The 21,515-nt window shown below is 40.6% G+C and overlaps 1 protein-coding gene across 1 annotated transcript; it reads right to left on the bottom strand.

Moving 5' to 3' along the window:
* Positions 1 to 2,208: 2,208 nt before the first annotated feature.
* tmc6b (transmembrane channel-like 6b) lies at positions 2,209 to 19,538 on the bottom strand. Its single transcript, XM_034099411.1, has 21 exons — positions 19,473 to 19,538; positions 15,696 to 15,876; positions 14,820 to 14,956; positions 13,987 to 14,148; positions 10,971 to 11,126; positions 10,771 to 10,879; positions 10,610 to 10,691; positions 9,084 to 9,341; positions 8,046 to 8,260; positions 7,646 to 7,790; positions 7,378 to 7,533; positions 6,105 to 6,289; positions 5,927 to 6,017; positions 5,743 to 5,840; positions 5,563 to 5,658; positions 5,396 to 5,471; positions 4,829 to 4,962; positions 3,824 to 4,000; positions 3,611 to 3,689; positions 3,419 to 3,505; positions 2,209 to 2,785 (listed from the first exon to the last, which is right to left on the bottom strand). Exons 2-21 carry the CDS (start codon positions 15,749 to 15,751, stop codon positions 2,771 to 2,773), a joined length of 2,514 nt encoding a protein of 837 aa, XP_033955302.1. The 5' UTR covers positions 15,752 to 15,876; positions 19,473 to 19,538; the 3' UTR covers positions 2,209 to 2,770.
* Positions 19,539 to 21,515: the final 1,977 nt, after the last annotated feature.

Raw genomic sequence — 21,515 nt, 5'->3', positions numbered from 1 at the left:
TTTTTGTCAAACCAACTTCGATGTGTTAATACAAGGCCCGCCTATATAACACAAAGCTTCTTTTGTCAAAAAACCCACTTTTTGATTTTATACTATTTTTTTTAATGTTAAAAAATGCTATAAATCTATTATGCGGCTTGGCCTTTTCACCTATCCATGTCATAACACATCCGATGAACAGAGAAAAGTACCCTCTGCATGAGAAAAAGCAAACACTCTGATTGTTAAAATGTTCCTCATCATCAAAATTGGTAACAGTTCTTTGTTTTTGTCTTTTTTACCATGTTGCAATATAGGACATATACAGTGTTTTCAACTGTCAGTTAAAAATATCCTCTTGCCTACTATTTCTGAAGTCCTTATATTGTATGGAAGCGATTTAGTAATATCCGGATTATTGTCGTCCTGAGGTGCCTTTCTGTTGGCATATCCTTGAAAATGCTTACATAATAATTAAAAAAAAGTAACTTTCATTACTATTGCCTGTGTCAACCTTTGGTTGTTTTATGTGAAGATGTATATTTAGCTATTTTAAGTCATTTAAAGAATTCCATGTAGCCTAATCACCTTCAAAAATGTTAAGATTTCAATATAAGGGCTTTCAAACTAAATCAAATCTGAAAATGTGCTCAAAGAGCCTGTATCAACACAATGCTACCTGTCAGGGGTACTTGGTCGAATTTTGATCAAATCAAAAGGTGGGTTTTTTGACAAAAGAAGCTTTGTGTTAAGTGTAGGGCAGTTAGCTGGGTTCATCAGATGTGTTTTGACATGGGTAGGTGAAAAGGTCAAGCCGCATAATAGATTTATAGCATTTTTTAACATTAAAAAAATTGTATAAAATCAAAAGGTGGGTTTTTTGACAAAAGAAGCTTTGTGTTATATAGGCAGGCCTTGTATTAACACATCGAAGTTCAACAATTCGTCCATCGAAGCCAGTGTTAAATAGATTTTTCGAATGTGTCGAATATCCAACGTCCAATATAAAACCAAGATTCAGATTCATTGTACAATAAATCAAAGAATGATGCACTTCTACAAACAAAAACAACATAATTAAAACAAACTACTAAAAGTAGATGAACTACATTATTCAAAAGTTTACAGTAACTACTGATAACACAGGGGAAATAAACGAGGCCTCTCTCTCTCTCTCTCAGTATCAGGGTCAGGCCAAATGAATCCCTTGGCTGTTCTAGTGTTCATTTACCGTTGTGTCTTCTCTTTGCAATGCTTAATCGATTTGAAACCAAGTCTAACGTAGCTTAAACTTAACGTTAGCTTTCTAGTTAACACAACACAAGCACGCACCTTTCTCTGTGGGTTTTGTTGTAGTGACGAATGAAGTTGGATGTTGTGGTGGTCGTGTCACTGATCTTTAAGCTACAGACCCTGCATACCGCTGTTCTCTTCTTATTAGCGTCATCGACTAAATAATCCTTGAATCCAAATTTGACTATTTTTTTAACGCTAGCCGCTGCCATGTTAACTTGCCAGGTTTGCGCGCATGGCGCTATAATCACCCAATTCACCCAATCACATTTCGAAAAAACTAAACGTAATATCTCACTACAAAAACAAACGCAAATATTTAATTTGAAAAAGTCAAGTCCTTTCAAGTCATCTGTCTCAAGCTTAAGTCAAGTCTCAAGTCATGAATACCAAGTCAAAGTCAAGTCAAGTCTTTTATCAATGTTAGTCAAGCAAGTCTCAAGTCCAAAAATATGCGACTCGAGTCAAGTCATGTGACTTGAGTCCCCACCTCTGATTATTTGTAAGACTGTTGAGTTTTTTCTCCTTTGCTGTAGTGAACATTATGGCGGCGGAGAGGTGCAAATGCGCAATAATAAGCAAACAAACCTCCAGTGTTTCATCCCTGCAGTTTCAAAAACGATGTGCCAAAACAAAAACAAAAAACACAAATGTGCCAAAACACGTGCGAATAAAGAAATATCTTCACCAACATCAAGAAACTTGCCCAGCGTTTAAAAAAAGTGCTACATAAACGAAACGCTGCAAATAAAAAACGCTGCAAGAAGCAAACACAACCGAACCCAGCGGACACTTAAAAGGGATGCACACAGCTGGGACCAGGATCCAGGGAGTACAGCGTTTGTTCTCTACATTGTGTGGTTGTAGTGTGTTTGCACCCGTCAGCCACCACAGCCCATGCCTTATGTGAGCACTAATAAAAACAAAACATCTGGGTAGGTTAAAACATAATTTAATTACCACAGAATTACAGAACAAGGGCATTTGCAGCTAAAATAAAATGGAAAAACAAGAAGTCATTTCCGGTATTATCATACTCACACCCACAACATCCAAAGTCTACCTACTGTACAAAATACACACTGATAAACATTTTAAAAAATAAAAGCATACAAAAAATAATATACCAAGTTTGCACAAGATATAATAATAAAAACGATTTGTTCACAGTTGATATGAAAGTGCTTTTAAAGGAGATGATTTACAATCTGTGTAAACTGATTAACATCAGCTTCAGAGTTTTGCTGTGCGTCTGACGACTTCCTAACATTGGAGTATCATTTATACACGGCGCTGCATAAAGCACACAGCTCTGTTTCACCCCATATTTCCACTTGGTTTGTTTTGCATCTTTACAAAAGCTCCAACCATAAATGACTGGCCAGATTTTAAATGTACTATACATTTAAATGTCCCTGTTATTATTCCAGTTCAATCCATTTCTGCAGACCTCAGTGCTCAGAGAATTGAGGAGGCTTGTCTGCTGGAGGATGGGCTCTCAACAGTTTGAGTTCTAGAGGGAAAAAATATAGAAAAACAATTAGGAGATACGCGGAGGCCTGGTTGCATAGATTGTTTTAAAGGTCCCCTATTATACTTTAAAATAAAAAAATTAACAATGTATTACAGGCCTCAGATATATACAGAACATGTCTCTGAAGTGTTTGGCTGAAACACCAAACAGATCATTGTAGCCATAATCCCCTCTCTTTCAGCCCTGTTCCAAAAGTGCTGATTCTGTGTCTGTAGCTTTAAATGCTAATGAGCTGCTGCTGCTGGCCACGCCCCTCTGAGAGATGATTGGTTCAAAAAAACACATTGGTGCTCTAGGAGGAGATTCAGGTGATAAGGTGTGGGGGGGGGGGGGTTACCTTGGTTGGTTATTGGCTAATGGCTAACCCAAAAAAACATTGTGACATCATAAAAGGGCCAACATCTGATCAGCTCATTTTCAGACAGGTTTTTATATAAATAGATTAGGACAAAAATAGAGGGGGTCTTTGTTCCTGAAACCTTCAGAATCTCTTTACACAGAGGGGACACATGTTTATGTATAAAAGACATGAAGAAGCGGATTTTGCACAATAGGTGACCTTTAAATTCATACAAAAACAGCTGTTGTAAAGCACCAGAGCAGCAAACAGACCTGACTGGCGAGTCGTAGAGCGGGGGTTCGTTTTTGCTCGTGGATTGTCTGGAGGCGAGTGATCAGAAACTTCTTATCATCTCCTTCCTGAAAAAGAAGCAAATAAAATCAGGAAAACATTTAACTTAAATAAATGTTTCTTTATAATGACAAATAGAGAACACATCTGTATATGTGCAGCAGATGTCTCACATTTTCTATCTGCTCCTGCAGTAGGCCGATGATCTTCCTCTGACCGTCCACCACCTGACTGTGGAAGTAGATGACGATCCTGATGGAGGGAAACCACAGAATGCATTGGATCAATACAGCACTTTACTAGACAACACTGATCAATAATAAAGCAACAACAAATACACAACAGGCTGACTCCTGTTGCCTGCACCAGTGTCAGTTTGTACTCACAGGAAGATGCCTGCTCCCACAAACAGGAAGAAAGGGTTTTCCACCAGGTAGGAGTGAGCTCGGGCCAGCACCGACAGGTTGGGATTATCTTTTTCCAGTTCCTCCACCCACCGCTTCCCCGCCTGGAACATCGTTTTGAGCTCTCGGAAGGGGCCGCACGATGAAGAAGGGGTGATGCTGGGGACAGAAGTTTAGACTACGTGTCACACGGGACCCTTTATTCTTCTCTTAGGTGATTTTTAATAATTACAAATACAATATATTACTTAGAAGTAGTTTACCAGTTAAAGATACAGTTCGAACCAAAATCAAACTACATATTTGTTATCCAACTAAATTGTTTTGGTGCAAGTTTTGGAGTGTTGGACGTATCTGTAAAGACCTGACGGAACCTTGCTCGTGATGATCAGAAGGCCAGAAAATACATTTGAAAAACTCAACAACAATGTCCCTTTCCAGAAATCATGACCGAGTTACTCAGGACATTGTTTTAGCAGTTTAATCAAGGAACCATTTTCTTTCTCTGGAACTACACCAGCCAACCGTATCACCGAGCAGAGGAATGCATATCATCATGGAAGAGAGGCTTATGTTCAGCTCACGGTGTAAACATAATGGGCGTCCTCTTCTGCTTAGCTGTAACACAGGGATGCTAGGAGAGCTAGCACAAGACTTTTATATTGGTGTTAGGTGGCCATGGTAACAGTGTAGCTATACACTCTGAGGTGTCCTTAAACAAAACAATACACTCTCCCTTGTCCATTTCTTTACAGTATATTTCTATTTTGATTGTGCTATTATTTCCTGAAACTTCAAAAGGGAAATTATTAGGTTTTGTTAGGATATGTAAGCACTGTGTGTGCGTGTGTGTGTGTGTGTGTGTGTGTGTGTGTGTGTGTGTGTGTGTGTGTGTGTGTGTGTGTGTGTGTGTGTGTGTGTGTGTGTGTGTGTGTGTGTGTGTGTGTGTGTGTGTGTGTGTGTGTGTGTGTGTGTGTGTGTGTGTACCTCCACATGGTGTAAGTGACGCACACGGAGGCACCGAGGAAGGAGGGGAAGCAGAGGAGCGTGATGAAGACGGTGGTCATCTGGCTCACTCTGTACGGCTTCCTGGGAGCCTGACAGTTCATCATCACACTGCTCTGTCGGGAGAGAAAACACAGGCTGGGGTCAAAGGTCACCACATCTGTCATCAGAAATCTGACCAACTACTCGGATAGTGATTTTGTTGTAAAAGTCACAGATTAACTTTCATACTGAAATCAAATATCAAAATAAGATCGCTGAATTAACATTAGAGCTTTAACAATTGTCACATACAAAAATACTATGGTATTCCACTACTATAGACACTTTACACAATGTATAGACAGTCTGCAAGGATGCAAACAGTTCCAGGGCCAAAACAAATCTAAAGCTGTTTTATAAGCTGGGAATTTATACCAGAAGATTTTTAAAAAAAAACAGGGGAAATAAAAGGGTTTGTCATTATAAAAAATATATATATATTTTTGACTTTGCTTTGTTTGAGCTTTAATTTGGAGAATTTGAATTGAACTGTTTCTAAATACTTACCATTTTAATGTAGAAGAGCAGCAACAGTTTGAGGATCTGCACTGCAGGCAGGACAGGAGTGAAGAGAACACCTAACCTGAGAAACACAATGTTTAATGTTAGCACACAGAGGCTATTTGAATAAACTGAACATGGCTGTGTGTAAATCTGAACAGTGCGTCTGTTACCAGGCCAACGTCTGTCCGTAGATCAGTTCGAGGACGTTCCTGGCGATGTCAAACACCGGTTTCCTCCTCCTCTTCAGCACCTTCTCAGAGAACAACCTGCAGACGACACGAGGAGTTGAGTTTACGTGAGACTGAACTTCAAACAAAATGCTCTGCTATAAAAGACAAAACAAATATAACCTCCAAAGGAACTCTCCAAACAAGGTGTCCAGTATCGTGAAGATGAAGTCCATGAGCAGGAAACGATAAAGCTCCTGGCCAACAAAAGTCTCCCAGCACTGAAGACACAGTCAGCCATTAAACAAAAACCACACAGAGCAACATAAACACGGATGAAATAAAACGGTCACTATCATCATGTTACCTTCAGGCCAATAGTCATGGGGTCAGCAGCCACCCGACCCAGCCAGTGGTAGCACAGGACTCCCAGCACGCTCACTTTCAACATCAAGTTTCTAGAAGCCGACAGCAAACCACAGGTTACCAACCAAAGTCCACCAGATCTGCACTTTAAAGTGTAAACTGGCAGCATGTGCTCATACCTGCCGATGGAGACATATGTGCGTACAGACGGGGACTCGTAGTCCTCCATCCAGGCAGCCAGGTTGAAGAGGCCGGGCAGCAGCAGGTTGATGAGCGACACCAGGACGGGGAGGGCCAGCAGACTGGCCTCGTTCAGCAGCGGGTTGGTGACGGGGACGCCACTGCGCAGAAAGAACTGGAGGTTCTGTTGGGGGGAAACAATTAGGTTAATTACTTTCTTAGCTTTTTCCACCGATATTTGTTGTTCTACTCAACTACTGCATCTGTAAGCCAGCATGTGTTTCTTTCATACTACCATATGAGTCACCAGCGATCTTATTTGGAATTCACATTTATGACGTAAAAACTGAGCTGTTTCATGCTGATTTTTTTAAGTAGTTATTATCATGTTGGGTCTGTTAGCACCCTCTAGTGGGCACCAAAGGTTTTCATTTCCAATTTGTTAGATTACATTTGAACAAATTGTTGTCTACATTTCCAAAAAATCTCTCCCATAAAAAATGTCAAATAAAAAACTATATTATCATCAACCATTTAAATGTTAATATAATGACAATAAATCAGATAGAGAGACATGTTTTGGCATTGTTTGATGTCTGTTTGTTCCCTGGGATGCAGTGATACAAAACGGATTGCTTTTAGAAAGCAAGAAAGTGATGTGTTGGGAAAACCCTAAGCTTGTGGTGAGGGCCCTAAATACAATACATGGATTCATAATGCAGTGATGGTTAAGGGTGATCAGTATATTGATTTAGCTAATTACAGCTGGCAGTGGCAGCCAGGTTAATTTGGTTCTCCTGTTGATGTTAAGTTTTTTGATTGTTTTATTTAGAAATTGGTCCTTGGGATTTCTTCAATCAGAAGTGTAATTTAACAAAAGGTTAAGGAACTCCTGACCACCGAGAGGCTAAACTTGGCTATAAGCTGTGACGCGTTTTCGAAGAGAAAGTCCATAGTGCAGCAAGATACTTTTTGGGATATTTAATAGACAAAATCATAACATAGGACAAAACGGTCAACAGAAAAAATGACAGTACAAGCGAACCCTCTGTCCTCCGCACTCGACATCAAACAGGTGACTTATATAACCAAACCACACCCATGTGACAATTACCAGAAGTGCTCAACAAACAAATAAAAGTGACGTAAACAAATAATAACAATACAAATAATGAACTTGAGCTAAGTAGCGTTATGGCACCTACACTGAGTATTCACCAATAAAAGTGTAGATTCTTGGACACGTGGACTTTGTACCCTGACACGCCTCACCTGATGCATGTGACTAGAGCAGAAGAAGATGGCCAGCACACAGGCCGTGGTGCTGGCCACGCAGATAGCCCAGGCCAGGCCGTGGACCATCAGCCTCCACAGCCTCTGGCACAGAGTGTTCTTCACCTGCTTGTGACTCACCTCTGCCAGCAGCTCCTGGAGAGAGGGGGGGGGGACGTTAGAGCACAATGACACTCCTGCCTGCCAATTTTATGACAGACAAGGAGAGGGAGGAAGTGTTTTTGTAAATTAAAGTGTGTGTGTTTACCTTGAACTGGGTGCAGATATTCTCAGACATGAGTTTGACGGAAGATTTTTTAATGACCTTGAAGTCCCAGGAGCAGAAGGTCTTTATTGCCAGGATGCTGTGAGATTTGTCGATTCGGAAGCTCTGCCCAAACGACTTTGACATGCTGCGGGAAAATTGCACATCAACATGATTTGAACTTCTTATATAAATAAATATCTTTGTTTTTAATTTTTTTCACACTTACTTTAACTATATGTTTAAATAAATATTTGTATTTTATTTTTTATTTCATTATAAAATGGAGCATCTGTCACAAAACCCGATGTCGCTTGGTGAAAATCAACTTTCAGAAATCAGAATACTGAGATTAATTACATGTAAACCGAGGCATGTTAGCACATGTTTTAAAACACTGTACCTGTACACAAGAATGATGCAGGTGAGGAAGGAAGACACTCCTATGGTGAAAAAGTATGCCAGCGGCATGTTGTAGGACAGGTGCTTGGACACACAGTCCGGCATGGTCCCATTGGACAGAGAGACATCGTGCACCCCCCCATCATCCCTGCAGCTCTTACGCAGGATGTAGTTACAGTAGTAGCCATAGTACATCACAGTATCTGAGAAATAGCCCTGAGACAAAAGGAGATAGAAAACTATTTACACTTTGCTTCAAACATAAAAATTGTATACTTAGTATTGGTCAAAATCTAGAATATGATTATTCACCTCGTAAGCAATGCATATTTTTGACTTTAAAGATTCCCTCCAGACGTGTTCAAATACAATTCAAAAAACACTTCTGCTGTAAGTGGAGGTTTCAATTTTCAACATCACCATTGTGTAAGCTGAATATTGAACCATATTTGTTTTCCAAACTTGTACAAACAAGCTTTAAACAGAGACCAGAGAAACCTTCCCTCCTCAGCAGATGTAAAAACCTCCTTACAGCGGAGCTCAACCTCAAGTGAAGATTCAATAAGCACATTTCTTTAGTGGAGGGGGGCTTTAATTCCTGAAGTTTAAAGGGGCCCTCTCAGGCTCATTTTCAGGGTTCATATTAGTGTTTTGTGCGTCTACTGTGACATGTTTACATGCTTTAATGTTCAAAAAGGGCTTTATTTTTCTCATACAGTGCTGCAACACCTCACATACAATGTGTTGAAGTGCCAGCCAATAGAAGAGCGAGTGTTACATAGTGATGTCACTATAACTAAACAAAGGAGTCCAATGGAGGCGTTTCAGGCAGATTGTGTGTGAGAGAAACTCCCTCTGGAGGGAACACAGGGAAAGGGAAAAACCTCACAAAACTAATACGGCCCTTTTAAAGATGGCTGAGGGAATGAACTCATCATTCAGGTCTGTAACTTCTAAACACAAATCAAGGATGTGGTGAGTGATTTCTAATAACTGAGGCCTCAAAGGGTGTGATAGGTTTTGCAATAACAAAGCTTACGGCGCCGGTGAGGAGCTCCAGTCCAGTGAAGTAGGGTCTCCCTACAGACGACTCTGGAGGGTGCAACGCCTGAGGCAGCACCATGAAGGCCCCCGTCACCAGGAACAGGAAGACGTTGAAGAAGAGTAGGGTCTTTAGGAACAGGAAGTAGGAGAGGACGGCGCTGCCGAAACGTCCGCTCACTCTCTTGAGCGGCACTTGCCACAGATGGAGGGAGTGCAGGAAGGAGAGCCAGCTGTACCAACCCTGCCTCGCCCCCTGGGGAGGAGAGAGAGGGAGAACAGGGAGAGACCATCACTTTAATCCCGACAAAAATCATTTATTTGTGTACTACATTAGTTATAGTAATTTAATTGACCACCATATACAATTTTTTCTTTCCACCTTTTTTCTTGTGGTTCACTTTTGGGCTGACTGAGACTGAAAGACGCTAGTTTGATGAAAATTGGAATGTTCAGATTTGATTTGAAATATCTATCTATATGCAGTATATATGTATTTGTATTTATTAGTGATGCACACATAAAATAAACATTACTAACTGAATGCTTTCATTACGAACCTTACATCTTAAAAAATAAGCAAAAAAAGGAGTCACGCTATGTTTTAAGCAGCAAACAAAACAAGGTGTAAAGACGTGTTTAGATGTATTAATAAACACGCACCACGTCATGCTACATTTGGCAAAATAATAGAAACTAAAGGAATGGCTCCTAGAATTATTACTTAAGAAAAAAACAGAAACCTGTGTTACAAAATGACTCTCAAAGCAGCGTCACAACTCCAGACAAAGTGTACGTTTGAGTGTTTCTGTGACTCACGCCCTCAGAGTACTGCTTGGGCAACAGAACCATTACACTGCCTGATAACAACATCTACAGGAAGTACCCACTGACACCACAGCCTCAGAGGAAGAATGTCTTGCGCTGGCTTTTTAAGTGCAGTGTGTGTTTGCCAGTTACCATGAGATAGATATTCATTCACACGTCTGTAGGAACTCACAGGACATGTTACATTTACAGGTTATTTACAAAGTGTTAAAACAGAGATAATCATAACAAAGTCTAGACAATGCAATCCCTTCATTCAAATGGAGCTCAGATCACAAGTAGCAGAGTAACACTGACTATACTATTGCTATGATACTGTAAGACTACGCTTCTCCACACACGAATTACATTAATTCATTATTGCGTTAGGATTTCATGAATTTTGGTTGTGTTTTCTGTTATTAGGAGTATGTCATAATAAGTTAATCAATCCTGTAAAAACATGTATGATAGTTGGTACTGAGAGCATAGAATATATTGAGAAAAATACATATGAAAAAACCTTCCGAATACTTCAAAGTGTACCAGTACAAGTTAGAGTCCGCACTAACTCCAACTGATAAAGAACGCATGATCCAATCACAAAGCTCTACGAGACATCCCAATTGGAGATTGAGGTGAGATTAATGTACTGGCAAACACTAAATACAAACTGAGGAAGTAGAACATAGAAAGACGTTTCTGTAAGAGACTTACATTGATGATGTAATATTTGAGTTGACTGCAGCAGGGAATGCGACGAGAAAGCGTGCGTTTCTCCTTTTGTAAAGCTAAGCTCCTGCAGACAGAAAGAGTCATTTAGACTGACACATAGCAAACACCTTCAACATATAAGAATAATAACTCACTGCATCTACCTGAGTTCACTCTTTTCGGAAACATTGAGAGGCATCGCTCGGAGCATCCGGATTCTGTCGCTGACTGACAGGTTCTGCAGGTTGTTCACCAAACGGTCCCTCTTACTCACTGTCACACACAGGTGGGAGAATAGCGGATGTCATAATCTTGACAAACAGCACAGTTTTTCATTCTGGTCATTTGATGTCCTTCTGCTCACCCTCTGCGTCCGCACTGTCGGTCTCGATGCCGTAGCCCCGTATGCTGGGTCTGGCAGAGCGGGAGAAGTCTCGGATGGCGGGTCGGCTCTGTCTGCGTCTCCGGAGCTGCATGGTGCGGTTGTAGTACTGCGAGATGATGGCGCCCCTGTTGCGACCTGACAGAGCACCAGACTGATCAGAGTGGGCCGGACCAGTAAAGTCATAGCATAATAACCTAACTCAAAATGTTTCCCTTTGTTTTAGTGCAAAAAAGTTCATTCTGAAAATGTTCAAATTAAATCAACTCTCTTTTTACAAAACATTATGAACAACCTGACATTTATTAAGAAAAATTAGTGCAATTTCAACAATTCTATGCGTCAGTTTATCATTTACACATGTGCATATGACTTACAGATCACAGTGTCTCTACAAAGTCACCGGTATCTGGAATTGAACAATATAGTATTTTACTTTATGATCAAAACAACTTGTTGAGATCTAGAGATTATTTTACATTCATTTTCAAATCTGTGTAGCAATCCTGACCACGTGAGCTGACACACCACCATACAAAATAAAGTGGGAAGTATTAATAAGAAGGTTAAGTTCTCCCTGCCTTGTTAATGTTTACATAAAAAAAACATAAAAGTTGTAAAGAATTGAAGGTAATGTGTCCTCTGTTGTCCCGTGTATGTTTGACACCCCTGCTCTAACATCGTCTTGCATCCATGTCAGGATTGGTCATCTCCATCTCTTTTCGTACCAACGTTTTTTAATCGAATAACAATCCCATGACAATAAAAGAAAGCTCCTTGGCGTCTCTTAAAATAGTGATGTTGCGTTTCCAGGCCAACCATAATTGACTTTTCTACGGCATAAGACCTGTCAGTACGCCAAACATCAAAAATATATATGGAAAACGACAGGGTTTTGTCATTTACTGTATAAAGTATAAGGTTTAATGAGATAATGGAATCAAAGCTGAACTGTATAACTGTATAAAAAGGCACACATGCTGAAAACCCAACCCCAGAATGGGGGTCTGAGGAGATTTTTAGAAATACTAACATATAAACTACACATTCTGGTACACTCTGAGAAGAAAATAAATATCTATGTGACAATATTCTGTGACCTGTCAATCATCAAACCGGGGGTCATATTTCATTATGTGTTTATTTTTATCTGAAGTTGTACCCATGGATGTATAAAGAAGAGTTCTACCGCAAAGTTATTCTCCGTGGGGACTTCCGGCACCAATCTTGATTCTGATTGGCCAGAAGACTTGAAAAAACATCAGCAAAGATATTTTATTGAGAAGATGATCACTATGTGACAGAAGTTTTCAAAACCGTTTATGGTCTCCGGTACTTCCAGTCCAACGCCTACTGCATGCACAGCGTTAGAAAATCGGGCCTTCAAAATAAAAGTTTGACTTTAAAAAAATTAATTAAAAAAATAATTTGTTTCCCCCCTTCTTTTCATCTGCGAACCACTCTAAACGGGTCCGCGACCCACCAGTTGAGAACCAATGCTCTAAATGACTTTATGTGGCCGTTATTGACGGCTCAATTTATGATGTGGCAGAGCTAAAGAAAACACACAACAGCTATTGAGTGAGCACCTGACAGGAAGATTACAGACCAACTGCTTTCCCATGAAACTCAGCAGTCTGTTTTTATCTGCAGCTCAACATGGGCACCTTCCACAGAAATGACTACGGTCTGATCTTTGATGGATAAGTAACGTTTGCCACATCTAACAAGAGCAACTTTAATGTCCATGAAGTGTTTCCTGTCTTAAGAGACTTTATAACCCATACATTTACTTTTTAAGGGAACTATGATTTCATTTCATTTCATTTCAAACCTTTATTTAACCAGATTGGTCCCATTGAGATCATAGATCTCTTTTTCAAGGGAGACCTGCAGCATATAGGTTCCACATGAAACATAAAACAATAAAGGACATTATACATTATATTTACAGGATACATAGTTATAGACATTTACAAGTGCCCATTGTATCGGCAAGCATTTCATTTACCCGAGCTTTAAAAACATGCAGAGGAATGAGATTGCTCAGTTTCAATTCTTGCTGAAGATTGTTCCAAGCAAGTGGAGCTGCGCACATAAAAGCTGTCTTACCTGAGACAGTCCTTGCTCTTGGCACATCTAACAAGACCACATCATGTGACCTCAGACAATAGCTGCTTGCAACTCTCTGTGTTATCAGCGAGCAGATATAATACGGGAGTTTACCCAACAAAGCTTTATAGATAAAAGTGTACCAGTGACTGAGCCTCCGTACAGAGAGTGATGGTAAACCTGCCTTAGTTTAGTGATGTTCTCTGCAATTTCACAATCTTTGCTGCACTTTAAATGGGTTTTAAGGTTTTAACGGACAATCCGTTGTACAAGTTCTCATAACTGGAAGACGAGCTTGAGATCTTGAAGTGATTTTAAAGTGGACTTGTGCTAATTTCTATATTTTGGGTTTCTACCAGTAAATGCTTTGAAAAACTCATTCTTTTTCTCACATTGACTAAATGTACCTTTATTGGCCCATTATTACATCCGAAAGGCCAACACTCTTGAATCCTTCAAAAAAAATCTATCAAAACGCAATTATTCACTTCAAACTCTGATCAACAGTTTTAGCTCTGGCCTTTTTAAGCCTTTTTCATTCAAAGAAACTCAGGCTGCTCTGACACTAATGGCACTAAGCTGCACTTCCTACTTACATATTTATCTAGTTGTGAGATCACATTCACAACCTTTACATAATCCCTGACGGCTCATTCAAGAACACTTAATTTCTGAATAATGGCCTTGTGCATCTCTAAGTGGATTGAGCACTGATACTTAAACAGCACCTAACTGAAAAAAAGACATGGATATCCCACTTTTTATAAAAGGGGACCTATACAATTTTAAGTATAACACTTGTACAAATTGAGACTCAGTTATATAAAGCATCAATTCATTTGTCAGTTAAGCATCAGTATTTTCCTCCGTATTTTGCAAGACTTACCGATCGTTCGGCTGGGCATGGACGAGAGGATCTTCAAGGTTGCAGAGGACCATCGTTCCCCTATGAGGGGGTCCGCCTGGGTGTCAGCGTCCTCGCATTCTGCGTCCCTTTGCCTCCTTCCCTGAAACTCACATCCAGGGCCTGACAGGAAGGCAACATTGTCTGTGGAGTTGAAGGACATTTCAAATGAAACTTATTGCTACTGCTAGGAAAGAAAGACAATGTTTGATGTATTGACTTTTTTTAACCCTGAATTCTAAAATGTGGGTATATAGTGCAAAGACAGTCTTTGATCAGTGATGTTACGAATATACACATGATGACCCAAAAGTTTATTTTACTCAAAAGACTTAAGCAAGTTTAAAAGATGTAGCAATCAATGCGTTATTAGCTTTCAAGAAGCGCTTAAAGGTGGGGTAGGTAAGTTTGAGAAACCGGCTCGAGATACACTTTTTGTAATGAATATCTTAAGTGCTTTGACAACAAATCCATAAAAAAATGTCATCTGTGGAAGCCGTAGTACTGTAAAAAGCACGACCAATCATCTGAGCCGGCTGGGCTAAAATAACTGGATGGCCTACCTGCCTGTCAGCCTTCCATCTGGGCACAAACTTATCTCGTGCCCTCATTGGTCATGTGTGTGTTGGAGGAGGGGCTCTGTAAGGAAGTGGCAGATTTTTTCCGGCTGTGTATTTTCAAATTCTAGCGCACTCGAGCTGGTTTCTTCAAAATTACCTACCCCACCTTTAAGCTTCATCAAATAAATTCAGATATCTTTTTATCAATGCCACATATTTCTTAGTGTATAAATTGTGTTCTCAAACCAAGAGTACCTCGCTCCTCTTCGTCCAGTTGTCTCTGCAGCTCCTGCAGCTCGAAGGCGTCAGAGTCAGACGCTCCTCCATTCTGACTCTGCTCCGCTATCAGCTGGCTGAACGAGTCATGAACACCTTCCTCGTCTATTGGGCTCCTGACAGAGGGACACATGGACATGAGTACAGATACAAAGACAGAAAAGAGGGGGACACAGGCTCAGAAACACAGACTAGATTCAAACACTCTTTGTATCAGATCCAGAGAGCCACAGACAACCCTACAGATAAACACAATGACAATGTGACAAAGCTCAGGAAGAGTATTTAAAGTCCTTGTGATTCATATGTGGGCAGTACAGCCTAAATTGCCTGTGTGACCCTCTTCCTGCGCTATCTAGACGTTCTGTCAAAGCCTGCTTCTTTTTGTTTTAGTCTTCCAGCGGGAAAACAAACAAGAAATAACTGCAAGTGCAGTTCCCTGTGAGTCAGTACTTTTACACAGATAGGATAAGAACGGGCCCGCAGGCAGAACAGACCTGTGCTGTGAGATATAGTGCAAACAAACAAACAAACAAACAAACAAACAAACAAACAAACATGTACACTTATTCTTAAAGGCTTTGAACAGAGTAAATACAAGCCTTTCAATGCAGCGCAGGTTAGAAGTCAGTTACATGGTTTAAAAGAGCATACATGAAAGCACTGGGAACCTGCGCACTCTAATCTGCCTGTGAGTTTAGTGTCTAACAAGGCTTCAAAGAGCACATTTAATCCTGTCATCTCGGCTCCTTATTTTCTTCCCACCCTCACGGCATTCAACAGCCTGCTTGAAACCAAACCCAGACACAAACAGGAGGAACGTGAAGAGATAGAGAGGACGACTTAATTACTTACTCCAGTCCAGCTTCCATGAGAGGGTGGTTCTGGTCAAAGGCAACATTTCGAGCCATTTTCCTTATCTAACAGTATGGAGCTGTCTGGCCGTCGGTCTCTTTGTCGACCAATCGTAGAGGGATCACACCCTCGCCTGCTCAGACCTGCACTCCACTCCCACCATGGTGTTTTCTTAGTCTACCTGAGAGAGGGGGGGAGAGAGGGGGAGGCGGAGCGATGAGACTTACGGGTATGGGTGAGGTGCCAGCAGATTTCTGTGGAATCTGAACGCTCCTGCCGTGTTACTGCTTGCTCACACATTCTTAACTGCATAGTGAGGGCTAACACCTCGGGGGTGTTCATGACTTTGACAACGTCACTTCCAGCTCCGGGTCTCATTCACACGTTGCCTGTGATCCAGACACATAAAAAGAACCTTCAAACATTGCCCTGTATAAAGGGGCCCTAGCATGCTCTTTAGGGTTCTCCCTTTCCTGTAGTGTGTTATATAGGTGTGTGTGCATGTAAATGGTCTGCAAAGACTACAATACCAGTGTTCCCTCCAGAGGGAGTTTCTCTCCCACACACACTGTACGCGATAAGCTAAGAGGCAGGACATCTCCAAGCTGTTGACCAATCATAACAGACTGGCCTCTGGTTTCAGACAGAGGGTGAAAAGAGGTGCTGCAGCACAGGCTGTATGAGAGAAATAAAGAGCTTTTTGAACATTCAGGATGTTAACGTGTCACAGTGGAGGCCCAAAATACAATTATATGAACCTGAAAATAAGTATTATATGTCCTCTTTAAGATCTTGCACAGAGATGTTTGCATGCAGTCATCAAGTGGGAGGTGACGTTGACTCATGGAGTCATTTTGTCCCGAGTCATGAGAGCTCCATTGTTGCCCTGCTTGTGATAAAGACTGCGGTCAGAGTCAGATGTATGAAATGAATATTCATGGCCTCAGACAGAATGATGTATTGTCGGTGTTTGCAGAGTGTGTCATATGGGAGGTTTAGAGGAAGCACGCTGGTTCCTCTGTTGCAAGTCCAAAAATCGTTCATAACTTTTATCAAAGTTAATAAGGATGCTGCAAAGTAAGCTTAGTCTGGCTTTAAGGAGGAGCAATTTACATCGATATAAAGAAGAATTGATATGGTCTTAGATTAAGGATATCGTATTATCACAAGTATCTTTCCCTGGCGTTAAAGGCTACATTTAAGTGATGACTAAGTGATGTAATTTACCTAAATATGTAATTTACTTAACACTTTGTCAAAGCACCATACAATTTACTTACACTATTGATAATGAGATATCCTATCTCCTTATTAGATAGCCCTATCGAGTTTATCTCAGCAAATGGATGTCTATGGAATTGGGGAACCAGCTTTTCCCCAAAGATAAATATCTGGGCCAACTACTTATTTCAGTTCAACGTTCACCGTAAAAAACACTTCCTGTTGACATGCACCCAGTGGTTTAAAATAGTGCCTCTTAGGATTGTTGTATGTTCATGAGAAATATCTGAGGGTTCAGGGTTTGCAGAGGGTTATGCTCTGCAGTACAAAGGAGTATTTACCCTGCAAACACAGAGTATTACTTGAGCTCTACATTCAACAAAAACTCCCACAGACGTGAAGTATACTTGAGTTTGGCTCATTCAGAACAAAAGCTAAGTTCCCCTTAAACTCATGTATTGCTTTCTTAAGCACAAGTTGTTCCCAGTAAAAGGCTCCTACGTCAGAAACATAGACTGTGCACTCATACTCACTGCAAAGAGTTTAGGATTGAGGCATTAAACACGTCACTGTTGGTTGACATCATTGTTTAATGGCCGAATGAAAACAAACAATGTGTGCATATTTCAAACATTACACGTGCACGAATGTGTGAGTATGTAGTGGAGAATTTCTGGTTCTGTTCTGGAGGGAATATGATATCAGCTGCATGCATAAAGCAGGGTGCAGCTCTGAATGTCACCACAACACACCTCCATGGCTGAACGGCTCAAATATGTCCCTGTACCACCTTCAATCTAAAGCCCGCTTTGTGCTGGTTCGTTTTTGGGCAATCGACTGCACACATATGCTTTTGTTCCTCTCAAACACACTTTTTTCATTACCTAAAGTTTCCAGGATCATGATAGATTTGCCCAACTGACCTTTTTTTCTATTCCATATATCTGTTGTAGTCGATCCCTTTTTGTGTGATTTAAAATGCTGCGTCACCTCTTTAGGGCACAGAAACAAACACAAAGGCTTTGAGCAGCGATGCTGAAGCAGCTGTTTTTTTCTCTAAAATGTGTTCGTTTGACTCTTTGATACTTTGATACACTGATGTTGAAGAAGTCCTGTGAGAAAATACAATCTGTGCAGCAGGAGCAGGATATTGTGGGGGTGGGACAAACATCCAACACAACCAACAGGGGGTCAGAGAGTTGAGCTGCACTAAAGCCAAGTCAAATAAACTTCAAAAATAAATTAGAATACAGATGCTTTAACATAACGTTACAAGTACATTTGAGAACATTGTTCCTTAAAAAACCGCATATCTGAAACTACTGCACAAGAAAGGCATGCCTGTACATTCAACACAAATGGAAGGAAGGGGAGTGAAGGAGTGTGTCTACGCTGACAGCTTGCAACAACTGCAAGGAAACCAGTTCACAGGGTGCTATGAATAAACACAATGGAGGGAGCAGAGGCACATAGCTACAGTAAACACGGCAGCAAGGATTATTGTATTTCAATACCCTCATGTTATCTGTTAAGCCGTGTGAGAATGGTTACGATTATAAAAAACTAACTTGCATTTCTATGGTTTTAGTTATGAATCTCCTTTGGGTGTAAGACATAATAAAAAGGAAAAGGCATAGGAGACAGGGAAGAGTAGCAGGGGAGATGCAGGCATGCAAAGAGAAAATGTGCATCCAATTAACTCTGCTGTCTCTAATACGGTCAGGCATGCATGTACGTACACTATCAGTCTGTTATTGCAACCTGAGGCATGTCGGTCCGCCTTCATTCAGAAAATAGGACATACAATTATGGGTTTAATGTTGGCTGGATGACAGGCCCTGGAGACAGTGCAGAAACACATGTGGCAAACATATTGCTTACGTTTCTGACATTAAAAAGCACAAGTAAAATACTTCTGCCACAACAAACTACCCGGCTTCTGCACAATGGACAGTCATGTTAAGTAACCAAGTAGATTTACTCTAGTACTGTACTGGTACTTCTACAAAGTACTCCACTAGATTTATTTAATACCGGATTTATGTGTGATGTGAAATAAAATCAATAGTTAAAAGACTTTAGTTACACCTGGAGTAAGTTCACAAGCTACCCTGCAGTAACTACCTGCACCTTTACCAGCTTTGATAACACTTTAATGCATCAATAATTATGATCAAACAGAGTATTCCTACACTCTATTACCTCAACTTTTACTACAAGATCTCAGTAGTTCTTCCACCTCTGACAATGAGTCAGTGCAGCTGTAATAACGTATGTAGGCTTGTTCTGTTGAACAGGCTCACATCTCAGAATGACACAGGGCAAAGTCCCACTGTTTTAAAAACACTGGCTTCTCCGTGTATGGTGTCTCCCAGTCTACATGTTAACTAGTCACTGACTAGTAGTCAGTGACGGCCAGCGGCGAGAGCTTGTCCACCTGTCGACGAGCTTAAAACAGTTCACAAACTCTTACATTGGAGGTCACGTCAAATATGCTGTTTTACGTCGCGAATACAGCCTTAAAACCTGGACATAGACTGAAGATAGTTCACTCACCTCTCCGCAACTTGCAAAACCAGTCAACTCTGTGCTCGAGTATCAGTCAAAATACTAGTCTCCACGCTCAACCGGACAGTTTGGGAGAAACCATTTTACTCGGAGGGGAGTTTTTATTTTGTACATCTTCAATACGAGACCATGCATACCAATAGCTTACATTTTAGTTACGTATGACACTTTCCAGTTATTGGGTTAAAACGTTCGTGCGCTCCAATTCATTCATGAGCTGCGATAATGATCGGAAACCGTCTACTGATAATGATGTACCTTAAATGCGCCCCTTGCAGAGTTTCCTCTCTTGGGTGAGTCCTATTCAAGCTTGAAATCCCTCTACCGGTCCCAAACAATGAAAAAGTAGCTACACAAAAGACAGACTAACCACAACTCATTGACAGTCAGTGTTGTAATTATTGACATATGAGTTATTGCATTACCTACAAATGGTGAGTCTGCATTGAAACTTAATCTAGCGATCATAAATCTATTGATTAGATTTATGATTCGAAAATTATAAAAGTAGGAAGATATGTGGATATTATCCGACTGAACAAAACGTGATCCGTCTCTAAAATGTGTGCCAACCCCAGCTGGAGGGGGTGTTTTGGGGGATGGGGGGGGAGAGAAGTGTTTTGGCTCAGGAGCAACATCAAGTTCATAGTGTCTCCTCTGTTCATATCTTCATTAATAATGGGAATAATTTTGTAGCTTCCACCAACATTGTTTTTGGTTTACATGCACTATGCCCATCATTTTGGTTTTATTTTGAATGTGATTAATACTGTCAGTCAGTGCATCTACACTGGCTCTGTCTCTGCAGCCATTACACGGTGGCAAGACAGCTGTGTGTATTTCAAGTGCAACCAGTAGGGCCTAGTTTAAGAAGTGTGTTTTAAAGTTAGAGCCCAACTAACCAATCAGATGGGCCATTCAATCAGGCATTCTTAGCTTGATTAGATTACATTCCACTATATTGTCATTGCCTATAGTACAACGACACACAGGCCCAATCCCAAACCACGCCCTACACCCTACACCTACACACTCCCCCTCCTTGACGGAGTGAACTCCGTGGAGTGACACTCGCTGCTCAACTGGTCCACTGTGGCACTCTAACATAGGTACAGACAGTAAACAAAAAAAGTAGTGAGGTTGTTTAAAGTAACCTGCTTTATTCATTTTACTTCACTTTCAAGTAAAATAACAGACTCATTTAGGGTTAACATGTGAAAGTATATACATAAACAATGGCTGGATTACATTTAGCTGATTTAGTTTCAGGGTCCTTGTATGGCTTTCACGCTGATGTTGTTCCTCGGGAAAAGGCCTATACTGTACACATGCATAACTGATGTGTTAATATGTTCACAATCATGTTACCCATATGAGAGGACATTCATTTTGTTGTAGAATCTGATGTGACCATATTTTCTTGGTAGTGACAATGTAAGAAGTGTGTCTGATCCAAACAGAGAGCATGTAGATTTGGAAGTCTGAGAAGAATTGAAACTAGAATGTCTAAAAGGCTCATAAGAAATGACACCCATGCTCATATTTCTTAGTAAATGGTACTGACTGGAAGCAATACATGTTTGTGGTCTAGAGAGTGGGTGGAAAGAGCCTTCTTGCAACATCAGCTCTTACAAACATCCTCAGATCATTTCAAGTGTCTTCAGCGAATGATAGTTTACATGGATTCAGTGAAAAGGGCAGATGATTTTTACTTACACCAAGGTAAAAAATGTACTATTGGTTATTACATTGCTTTAGACCAGGGGTTCTCAAAGTGCGGCCCGCGGGCCAATGGCGGCTCTCGGAAATGTTTCTGGTGGCCCGCGATAGTTAATGTGACACGCTGAAATGCATGCGTTATATTTTAATCCTCCATGGTTGTATCTAGAAACAATTAGAATGGAATTTAACCCTCTGGAGTGCGCATAATTTTACGTAATTAATCATATATTTTCGATTATAAGGAGTAGAAATATGATTCAGATATCCACGGAATCGCTGGAAGAGTAGCTTTCCAGCAGTATCTCCCGT

The sequence above is a fragment of the Pseudochaenichthys georgianus genome, chromosome 1 (genome assembly GCF_902827115.2).
Source record: "Pseudochaenichthys georgianus chromosome 1, fPseGeo1.2, whole genome shotgun sequence".
Lineage (NCBI taxonomy): Eukaryota > Metazoa > Chordata > Actinopteri > Perciformes > Channichthyidae > Pseudochaenichthys > Pseudochaenichthys georgianus.
Note: the sequence above shows the minus strand (reverse complement) of the source record. Positions and strands in the feature narration are given on the sequence as shown.

Bases quoted from the DNA above. Each gene is read 5' to 3' on its own strand.
- tmc6b (XM_034099411.1), bottom strand. From the start codon at position 15,751: ATGGCTCGAAATGTTGCCTTTGACCAGAACCACCCTCTCATGGAAGCT. The intron at 5,472-5,562 runs GTAACAGACGCA...TGTGTTTCTCAG, and splicing joins TACGGACAGACGTTGGCCTG to GTTAGGTGTTCTCTTCACTC. The intron at 4,001-4,828 runs GTACACACACAC...TTCTGTCCCCAG, and splicing joins GTCACTTACACCATGTGGAG to CATCACCCCTTCTTCATCGT.